Source organism: Mus pahari, unplaced genomic scaffold (genome assembly GCF_900095145.1).
Source record: "Mus pahari unplaced genomic scaffold, PAHARI_EIJ_v1.1 scaffold_10208_1, whole genome shotgun sequence".
Lineage (NCBI taxonomy): Eukaryota > Metazoa > Chordata > Mammalia > Rodentia > Muridae > Mus > Mus pahari.
The window spans coordinates 20,700-31,971 of record NW_018393901.1 but is presented as its reverse complement, the minus strand read 5'-3'; the positions used below and the strand labels follow the sequence as shown (position 1 = coordinate 31,971).

Below are 11,272 nucleotides of genomic sequence, written 5' to 3'. Positions count from 1 at the left end.
CCCTCAAATGAGGGAGTATTACTCCCTCATTTGCCCAACAACATAGTTTCTGTTTTCTACAGATTGAGTCTGCCAAGGACAGACTGAGGACAATCTCTGAAATGTATAACATTACTCTTTAATTTGAAGTTATTATAATATCCTGTGTGAACTTGGGCTTTATTATACTAATTTGAAGAATTAGGTTGGAGGTCTGTGAACCGGTGATCACCTGGCTTCACATCCAGACTGTGTCTGAAATTTAAAAGTGATCCAAGACATTTAAATTTCCTCTAAGCATCTCTGGATCCATGTAACTACATAAGAGTACCCTGAGAGACTGTGAATCTGAGATAGACATGCCACTGAATGCTTCAGCTTGCATTGCTTTCCCTCCTCTCCTTTCTCCTCCATTTTTCTTTCTATGGTAGCTGTGGACTTTGCATGCTGAGACAGGATGCTCTAGACTTTAACACCAGTCAGGGCTGTGTGGCAAACCCAGTGTCAAAAATCAAAGAAGAAGGCATCCAAAACTAATGAATGTTGGGAAAGCCTACAGGAGAGAATAGTAAGAATTACCAACTTGGCCTTTTCGATCTAATTTTCCAAGAAGTACTGGAACATGGAGGAGTAAACACAGGAATCATGGGTCTGGGACTGGGATAAGGGTGACAGCTTTATGGAAGATACAAGAGACCTTCTGACATGCACCGTGTTGGCCTGATACAGCCATTGCTATGGTTTCCTGCCATGCCCTGAAAGATGCCCATGCTGATACTCACAGGCCTCAAACTAGCATGCTATGAATTGTGTGGGCAGAAAACCAAATGTCATGCCCTGGGTGTTGACCTCATTATTCAGTCACAATGAGTTTGGATAAGTGATATATGCTTGGAGTCTAACCGTGGTTTTGAATTCAGAGATTCACCTGTCTCTGCTTAACAATTGCTGTGATGAAAGGCATGATGCTTGTTCCTCCTGTGAGACTACGCCATCCAGGGATCCATCCCATCATCAGCCACCAAACCCAGATACTAATGCACATGCCAGCAAGATTCTGCTGAAGGGACCCTGATATAGCGGCCACTTGTGAGGCTATGCCAGTGCCTGGCAAACACAGAAGTGGATGCTCACAGTCAGCTATTGGATGGAACACAGGGCCCCCAATGGAGGAGCTAGAGAAAGTACCCAAGGAGTTGTAGGGTGCTGCAACCCTGTAAGTGCAACAACAATATGAACTAACTAGTACCCCCTGAGCTTGAGTCTCTAGCTGCATATGTAGCAGAAGATGGCCTAATCAGCCATCATTGGGAAGAGAGGCCCCTTGGTCTTGTAAACTTTATATGACCCAGCACAGGGGAAGGCCAGGGCCAAGTAGTGGGAGTGGGTGGGTAGGGGAGCAGGGGCGGGGGTGGGGTATAGGGAACTTTCGGGATAGCATTTGAAATGTAAATAAAGAAAATAATAATAAATTAAAATAAAGAAAAAGAATGAGAACATCATGCAATATTACACAATCATCTAATTGGTACTATACGACACTCATAAATATATATTCAACAACAACAAAAAACCATCAAAATAATTATTTTATGCTCTTTAAAATGTATTAAATTTATTTTTCAAGAAAAAAAAGAAAGGCATGATGCAAACCACTTTGCTTCGATAGATCACTTCTTGACTCTCTGACCTAAGAATCTTCCTGTGTGCAGATCTGATCCAATGTACCTACACCATCCAAATCTGAAACTGAGCAATTGGGTAGAGACTCAATTACTGAATCAGAGGCCTACTTTGACTGGGAGGGTATGATTATAAAGGCAGTGTTCAGCTGAAATCTATATAAAGAGGCATAACAGGCAGAGAACTCGATCTCTTGAAGCCTGGAGTTACAACCTTCCCCTGCCTGAATATGGTGATCTGTCCCCATTGTCCAGATCAAGTAAGTTCTTCAGCTCCATAAGGATACCTCATCACATGCAACCTAGTATAGTCTTGTTCTCACTTGAAATTTTATTCATATAATGTATTACTTGGTGTTTCTTCTTTTTTAAGATGAGTTTTCGATAAGTAAGTTTGCCTGACCTAAATCCTAGATATTCTGTGCTTTTTGGCTTATATCCTCTTACTGGTTAGTACATAACATGCATGCCATTTTGTGTCTGCATTACCTCACTCAGGACGATATTTTCTATTTCCATCCATTTGCCTGCAAAATTCTTGATGTCCTCATATTTTATTAGCTGGATTGTATTCCATTGTGGAAATGAACTATACTTTCTGTATCCATTCTTCAGTTGAGTGCTATATGGGTTGTTTCTAGATTCTGGCTATTACAAATAGGGCTGCTATGAACATAGAAGAATACGTGTCCTTGTGGTATTGGGGGGCAACTTCTGGGTATATGACCAGGAGTGGTAGAGCTGGCTCAACAGTAAAAATGTTTCCAATTTTCTGAGAAACCATCAGATTTCAAGAGTGTTTGCACCAGTTTTCAATCCCACCAGAAATGTAGGATTGTTCTCTTTCTCCACATCCTCACCAGTATATGTAGCCACTGTAGTTTTTGATCTTAGCCATTCTGATTGTTGTAAGGTGGAGTCTTTTTTTTAAAGATTTATTTATTATTATTATTATTATAATTATTATATCTAAGTACACTGTAGCTGTCTTCAGATGCACCAGAAGAGGGCATCAGATCTCAATATGGATGGTTGTGAGCCACCATGTGGTCGCTGGGATATGAACTCAGGAACTTCGGAAGAATAGTCAGTGCTTTTTACCACCGAGCCATCTCTCCAGCCCATGGTGGAGTCTTAAGGTCATTTTTATTTGCATTTCCCTGAAGACTAAGGACTTTGAAGATTTCTGTCAGTGCTTCTTGTTCATTTGAGATTTTTCTACCTTTGAATTAGGGAAAGGATTGAAGAAGCTGAAGGGGAGGACAACCCCATAGCAATTCCACAAATCTCAACTAATCTGGACACTGGAAACTTAGCCACCTAGCCTGAGAGCATACATCATCTTGCCCAAAGCCCCCAGTACATATATAGCAGAGGACTGCCTGGTCTAGATTCAGTGGGAAAGACGTGAGGCCCTAGAGAAGGGAAATGCCTAAGGGACTAGGGGGAATGCAATCACCCTCTAGGAGGAAAGGGAGAGGAGGAATTAGATGAGGAACTGTGGGAGGGGAGCAATGGCTGGACTGTAAATTTTTAAAAAAATAGCCAAGCCTTAAACTCACAAAGATTCCCCTACCTTATCCACCTGAAGGCTATTTAACCAGAATTTCCAAGTGTATTCTCAATTACAACTAATTGTTTATTAGGTTATAGTGGTTTCTGTGGGATTTTTTAGTTTTATGTAGTTTTGGTTTTGTTCCTTCAGTCTCACTAAGAATGTCAGGGTGACCTTGAATTCAAGGCACTCTAAGCTGGAAGGTCAGAGGTGAGTTACTCAAAGTGACTGGAGTAATGATCTTTATGTCACTTCAAGCCTGGCATTCTTTGGTGTGCTTTTAATCCCAGCTACAGGGAGGGAGAGGGAAGCTGTGAGTGTGAAAATAGCCAGCTATTGTATGTCTTTACAAAAGGCAAAACAAGGGACTGGAGAGATTGCTCAGTGGTTAAGAACACTGAGTCCTCTTCCAGATGTACTGGGTTCAATTGCCAGTAACTACATGGTGATTCACAACCACCTGTAATGGGATCTGATGCCCTCTTAGGGTGTGTCTGAAGACAGGGACAGTATACACATACACATTAAATAAATAAATAGATACATAACTGAATCTGAATCAATAATACAAAACAAGCAAACTAACAGAAAATACCGAAAAACAAATTGTATTTGCATCTGCTCACTGATAGTCTCTTATTTTAATGGAACTCAAGATGTCCTCAAACTTTCAGGAAAACCTGTATACACACATACATGCATATTTGTGTGTGTGTTTATAGTGTATATGTACATATATGTGTGTGTGTGTGTGTCTCTGTGTGTCTCTGTGTGTTTAGTAAATGTTATATCACAATCACAGTCTCAAAACCCCCTCTCCTCCTGTACCCACCCTTGACTGCAACAGGAAGGCAGAGGCTAGAGACTCTCTGAGTTTGATGGCGGCTTAATTTATAGAGCAAGTTTCAAACCGCTGTGTATATGATCATGTCTCAAACAAGCAAACTAAACCAAACCAATAATCAAACAAAATCAAGCAAGGTATTTTTAATCTCCTGAATGATACATGGTCTATGCTTTTCAAGGAATCCAGGATGTGTTCAAATTTTCAGGAAGAAGCCAGCCTTTTTTTTATGAAGTGTTCAATGAAAAATCTGAATATCACTTAAAATTACAATTTCTGCTCCTTATTTTACTTTTTTATTATTGTTCATTTTTGCATATTCATTTTGTTTCCTCAGTTCTCAGGCTATCTGTTCTGGTGTTATAGAAGTCACCAATTATAAGATTGTGCTAGTAAGCCTCCTGCCTTTAGCATATGAATTATAATCTCCACCTCATGGTATCTTCTTTCTGGATGCTTCATAAAGAGTTACAGACCATGACAATGGCTACTGAAGGATTACTGACTTTAGTGTTTCTTTCCATCTCTAGCTCTGTAGTTTATAGACCTCAAGCTTGGGACTTTACAAACACCTTCTCCAAAGTCCTGTATGGGTCATAATCAAAGATTGGTGTAAATAACTAATGATGGGAATTTCAAAGATGCTGTGACTTATTCCATGCAGTGTACCTGGATGAATAGAGATTGTGGTTAATTTGGAAATTGATTTTCTTTCCTTTCTTTGAGGGACTGGAGAGCTAAGCACAGTCTTCATCATCCAACTACTGACTGAGGCTTCAGAGTCCTGCTGATCCCTTCCCAGTGGGATGAATCCACCCAGCTGTGGCTGCAATTGGATGTGGCCTTTGGGAACTAGGATACTTTAGAAACACTTCACACTACCAGAGAGAATTATGGCTTTAAACCAGCACAGGTCAGACCAAGCAGTTTGGAATTAGACATGCTAGGGTGGCACAGACTGAGTAGTGATGGAACACACATGTAATGTCAGCACTTGCAAGTCACAGGAAGGCATTTCTCTGTGTGGTCCAGGCCACTATGTTCTTTAAAGCAAGTGTCAGGATAGCCAAGGATAGAGATAGTTCTGTAAAGACATTAACTCAAAGAACAAAGGAAAAAACAACTGAGGGTGCTCAAATTGGTAAACTGAGTTCTGAATCCTTATCAGTAGTGATCTAGCCCTTATACTTTCCTGTGTGGGCAAAAAGGCATGCTAAGTTTCTTATCATTAATGGTAATTTTTTCCTGGCTTCCCTAGGATGACTCTTTCGAAGAAGATACAATGAATATCAATTCCCCACCCACCCTCATGAAACTGGCAAGTCAGAGGCTACTGAGGGAGGAGGCTTTGGCCATTTCTGCTCTCAAGGACCTGCCCAATATGCTGTTCCCAGTGATGTTTGAGGAGGCCTTCATTGATGGACATACAAAGATCTTGACCACCATGATAACTGTGTGGCCCTTCCCATACCTTTCTGTAGGAATGATGATAAATAACCTGACCCTAGATACATTGAAGGCTGTTCTTGAGGGACTAGATATACTGATTTCAAAACCAGTTCTTTCCAGGTAGGCCAGATCATCTGGGTTTGGAAGAAGGTTCTCTGAGTGCTGAGAATGAGGCTTCATTTTTTTCTTCATACCATAGGCAGGACTGTTCTTTTCTGGAAGAAGAGGCTTAGAGGAGTATAGAGGCTTGACCTAAGTCTCAGCTATCTGGGCAATAATGTCTAATATAGAAGACAGAAAAGAGTAAACGCACCCTAAATCCCTCAAAGATTCAAGTGAAATTAGATTGGGATTATGGTGCCTAAAATGAGGGGAAGTAAGAGAGTGCTAAAGACGCCATTCTTGCAAAGAATGCTATTCATTTTCTAAGCATGAGACTCAGGGTTTGATTCTAGGAAGAAAATCCTAAGTGTGAGATGTGGAGGAAAATGAGACTGTAAGATGTGTCTTCACTTACCTTCTGAAAATTATACTCATTTTTCCCACAGTAGGTGCAAGCTCAAAGCGATCAATTGGATGGATACAGCCCATAGTTTGCATGGGATATGGACTGGATCCCATGAAGTTGAAAGATTACCAGAGTTCATGGAACAGAAGCAGCCCTACTGTGGGGTGAAAAGAGAATTGAAGGTGACAACTCGTCTCAAACTCATGGAGGGCAGCCTTGATGAATGTGCCACATACTTGTTGCAGTGGGCCTACGAGAGAGAAAATTCTATTCATCTATGCTGTAGAAAACTGAAGATTCAGGGCTTAACCAACGTCACAGTTACAGAAATCTTCAAAATTTTACATGCAGACTGTATACAAGATCTGGAGCTATGTTGTCTTTGCCTAGAAGATTTGGATTTTCTTAATCCCTACCTGAAACAGATGAATAATCTTCTCACACTCAGTCTGGTTGAAATCAAAGATACTGTCAGTATGGATTATGCTAGAAATCTTGATGAGGAGAAAGTGATCACATTGATTTCTCAACTTCCAACATTTCACTATCTCCAGGAACTCTGTGTAAGTGATGTCCCTATTATTAAAAGCCACCTGAAAGAATGCCTCAGGTAAGGAAGGACTGAGAAAACAGAGAAAACACATCTCTTTGCTTTGCTTTTATCTTTTCTTCTTTTTGTTTTAGTTTTTGTTTGTTTGTTTTGTTTTCTTTTGTTTTGCAAACTAGGGAGTACATGATGGTCTGGCCACCATAACCACCATAACCTAGAAATGTTAGAGACATAGCATATCTGAGGAGATGGGTTCTGTAATAAGATATATATGACCAGGCTTAAGCATGGCTCTTATTGCTTCTGTTTTGAGTCAAGAAATAGGTTGAGTGGATGAGAAATATGCAACAATGTGTTTCATGGTGAAGACAGAATCACAGACCTTGGAGGAACAAAACCTCTGAGAACTCTTAAAAAATAAAACTAGGAAGTTGTTGAATTTTGGGGGAGGAAGGGAGTCCTTCCCACATGCACAATGTTGGTCTGATAGATCCATTGCTGTGCTCTCCTGCAAGGTCCTGAATCATGTTGATATCGACAGGCCTCAGTCTAGAATGGTCTGAGTTATGTGAGCAGACAACAGAAGGCCATGTCCAGGGTGGGGATTGACCACAATGAATTGTCAGAAGGATTTTAGGAGAATGTCATCTGCTTAACTTCCATTCCTATCAATCCCCTTCACTACAATTTCCCTGAAAATCATTTCTTCTCTCCCCAGGTGCCTGAAGAAGCCCTTGAAGATGCTTTGCATCACTAACTGTGCCCTCTCACAGTCAGATTTAGATTACCTGCCCTATTGCCTGAATATTTTTGAGCTCAAATGTCTGGACCTTAGTGACACACCTTTAAGTCATTTACTCCTTGAGCCTCTTGGGTTTCTCCTTGAGAGGGTGAGACATTCCCTGGAATGTCTAAAATTGAATTCATGTGAAATGGGGGAATCTCAATTCAATGCCCTGCTGCCAGCCTTAAGTCAATGTTTCCAACTCACAGAACTCAATTTCTATGATAATAAACTCTCTCTGCTTTTCCTGAAAAAAGTTCTATACCACACAGCTGAGCTTAGCCAGCTAACTCGTGAACTCTACCCAGCCCCTCTGGAGTGCTATGATAACAGGGATGTGATTCTATCACACATATTAGAAAATATTTGTCCTGAGCTCCTGGATATACTCAGGGCCAAAAGACAGACAGTGAATGTCTCCTTTGCTACAACCGAATGCTCTAACTGTGGCGGGGCCTATGTTTATGATGTGGAGACACAACGTTGCTTTCTTGACCAAACCCCACTGTGGGATTGATTTTGGAACAGAGAAATAGAAGATTAATATTGAGGGTTGATAAAATTCTAAGTGAATGTCCCTTGCTGAAAGGAGCATGATATGTCAATCACTTAAATGTGTGAGACACACTGGAAAGACAAGATCCTTCTCTGATCTGGAGAATAAATGTTGTATCTGCAAAAAGTGTCAAGCAATCTATTCTTCTCTAGGATTATTGTAGTTTGAGTGTGTTACAATAGAGGTACATTTCCATGAGGATAATGTTTCCCTCTGTTGATATAATAAATGTGTTCACTTTCTAGGGTGTTGGTAGAGCACAAAGACTAATCATTTCCAGCAGGTCTGTTCCACTGTCTGGTTTTTTTCATTCCTCATCACCATAATTAGGTCAATCTCAGGTTTTCTCATTTCCTTGCATCTCAGGAACAGGTCTCATAAATGGGACCCAAAGCATAGGGCTTCACAAAGTGAGCAATGTTTGTGAAACAAATTTGTATGTAGTACATTCATATAACAACTTAGATATGGAAAACAATGAGATGAGGGGACAGGTTTCTTCAGCAGGCAAGAAAATGAGTACCAAGTTAATACCAAGGCAGGCACATTTCAGGAACTATGTCCTTATATTTACACTTTGCTCTAAGACATTATTTGTAACTTATGAACACTCAGAAACCTGATATCAAAATGAGAAGGACATGATATGACCTTAAACTATCTAGCTCTTTATACTTCCAGAACAGTTTATATGTTGTGTAAGAAGAGTTTCAATTAGTCAGATAAATATATACTAATACTATCCCCTGATTCCCTTTGACAAGTTCTTATGGGGACATCCCAAACTTCATGTGTAGTACAACTTCTTTAAGATATTGATGTGACTTGCAGCAGGTTGTGGAGAAGAGGATGTAGTCTATGGAACTGATCACAATCTCCTTACTGTAAGTTTAAATCTTGAACATCCAGGCTGGCCACTGTGTCTGGACCTAATTCCATGGAGTTCTGTCTCACTTGCTTGTTATTGAGCTTATTTTCCTCTGTAGAGTCCCTGGTGAGCTGAGATTAAATATGTGCACATCCATGCCAGGAATTTTTTTTTGTAAAAAAAAAAAAAGTAACAGAATGTTCTATATGAGATTCTATGAATAGCTTGAGACAATTTAAAACCATGAGTTTTCTGGAAGGATGCCCATTGAGAAGGAGTTATGTTTCTGGCTGGAGTTAGGAATGAGGAATTATGTAGATACACTCAGAGTCCTCGCATGAGAGCATCAGACAAGGTTCTCAGCATAAAGATCTATGTGCCTCAGAGGGACAAAGGTTAAGGGATAAGAGACAATGACAGGAGATAGAAGACAAAGCAGAAGGGGAAGATAACAAGGGAGAGGGTAAAGGGGTATTTCTGCTGGGGGGCATGGCATGATCAAAGGATTATCTCTGGATAGAAAGAGACAGAATATCTAGCCAAAGATATGTTATATAGGTGAAAGGTAAATGTCATGTGGGAATGAGGTATTTAATTTTAATTGTGGTGTATAATTATGTAAGCCAAAAGAGACTTTTCATTGCTAGACTTGAAAGCTCAGTATTGGTCATGACTCTCAAGAAGAGGAAATACCCAAATAAAGGAACGGACTTTAGGGTCTACCTTTAGAAATGTAATATAATGGTTTTCAGCAAGGCTCAAGGATGGGAAAAAGTACCAGGGCTGCCAGGGCCATGTTTGCTGTTGTCAGACTGGCAACAGTCCCATCACAGAGGCATGAGAATTTAAGAGGGTAGGACTTGCAAATTAATATAGAGATCGATACCATGTATCAAAAATTCAAAAAAAAAACCACACAAAAATATATCTCCAGAACAAACTACATACATAGCACCTCACTCAATATACTACTACATGACTAAATAAGCAACTAAGACTCTGCTGTGGGGATTAATACACTGAATGTGCCTCTGGAATTTCAGGCTCATGTGAATTTTTTGGCTTTCACAAAAGGAACTCCAACAATGGAGATAGTCAAAATAATCCCAGGCATCATCAGTTTGGGACACAAGCAACCAATCAGAAGGCAAGTTTTGGTTGTAAGATGGAGCAGAGAGTGAGAGCAGTGAGGGTTTAATAAACCTGGTTCTCAGGTTTCATGCACCTTGCACTGTATTAAAGCCTAAAATAACATAAATGGGATTTTTGTAAAATTTTGCTACTTTCAATAGAAAGAATGGCGCAGAGGATTTTTTTAGAGAACAAAAATGTGAAATACTCTAAAAATTAGGTTGATAATTATTTATACATACATGTAAGAAAAGAAAGTTATTTTCAATTACAAAACATACATGGATGTTTAGGTATAACCTGAATAGAAATAAAGATCTTTGTCAAAAAAAGAAAAAGAGAAAGAATGAAAGTTGATCAGATGTATTTGAAACTGTTTTCCATGTTAGGTGTGGTAGCACATGCCATTAGTCCCATTACTCTGCATGAAGAAGCATGGAGATTACAATGTATTGAGGGTCAGCCTAATCTAACTAGTGAGTGTTAGCCAGGGCTACTTTAGTGAGGCTTTTTCTCAAATGACAACAACAACAACAACAACAACAACAAAAGATTCAAAAACACTGCATTTACAATCAAAACCAACATCTTCATCCAGTTCTTCTTAAAAGACTGAATTTGCAGTGCCAGCACCAGGTCACCTATGGCACAGAGTCAGCGGACACCCCCAAGGTCCCTAGAGGACTGCCCAACTGATCTTAGGATCACTGGTGAGTGGAACACAACATCTGTTCCAATCTAATTGCATGCAGGACCTGAGACAGCACTAGGGAAGCAGAGAACTGGCCTAACCAGGGGCACAAGTCCATTCCAGTCTGCGCCAGCACCTGGTCACCTAGGGTGAGGAGTCGGCGGACACCCCCACGATCCCTAGCAGACTGCCCACCCAATCTAAAGATTACTGGTGAGTGGAACACAACATTTGCTCCAATCCAATTGTGACAGGCCTGTGACAGCAGGAACAAGGACACCAGAGCCTTTCCTGACCAGAGGCTCAGGTTCCTTTTGATCAGTTCTGGTTTACCTTGACTCCACTCCACTTGACCAGACAGCTCCATGATCATCAAAAGAGACACCACTTCCAGGCACTGTAACATGCCCAGGATCTTAGGACAACAAGATCCTAGGATAACAGGAGCTGGGTCACACCAGTATTTGAGGGTCTCAGAGGAATTTGACTGCCAAGAACTCTGACATACCCAGAATCTCAAGTTCACAGGAACCAACAATCAAAGGATCACAGAGAAAGCTGGACTCTGAGAAGTCCTGAATCAACTAGGATTATAGGAAGGACAGGCTCCAATCAGATTTATTGAGGGAAGCAAGCACTTGAGATAATCAGATGGCAGGAGGCAAGCATAAGAAC

General features: G+C 40.5%; 1 protein-coding gene across 1 annotated transcript; it reads left to right on the top strand.

The window, feature by feature from the left end:
• The first annotated feature begins 1,858 nt into the window (after window positions 1–1,858).
• On the top strand, window positions 1,859–8,150 carry LOC110315791 (oogenesin-2-like). The gene is made up of 4 exons (XM_021189759.2): window positions 1,859–1,921; window positions 5,319–5,629; window positions 6,058–6,627; window positions 7,286–8,150. The coding sequence occupies exons 1-4, from the start codon at window positions 1,892–1,894 to the stop codon at window positions 7,866–7,868; spliced, it is 1,494 nt and encodes a 497-aa protein (XP_021045418.1). The 5' UTR covers window positions 1,859–1,891; the 3' UTR covers window positions 7,869–8,150.
• Window positions 8,151–11,272: the final 3,122 nt, after the last annotated feature.

Coding starts and splice junctions, on each gene's coding strand:
- LOC110315791 (XM_021189759.2), top strand. CDS start 1,892: ATGGTGATCTGTCCCCATTGTCCAGATCAA. Junction 5,630..6,057: donor TCAAAACCAGTTCTTTCCAG/GTAGGCCAGATC, acceptor TTTTTCCCACAG/TAGGTGCAAGCTCAAAGCGA. Junction 6,628..7,285: donor CACCTGAAAGAATGCCTCAG/GTAAGGAAGGAC, acceptor TTCTCTCCCCAG/GTGCCTGAAGAAGCCCTTGA.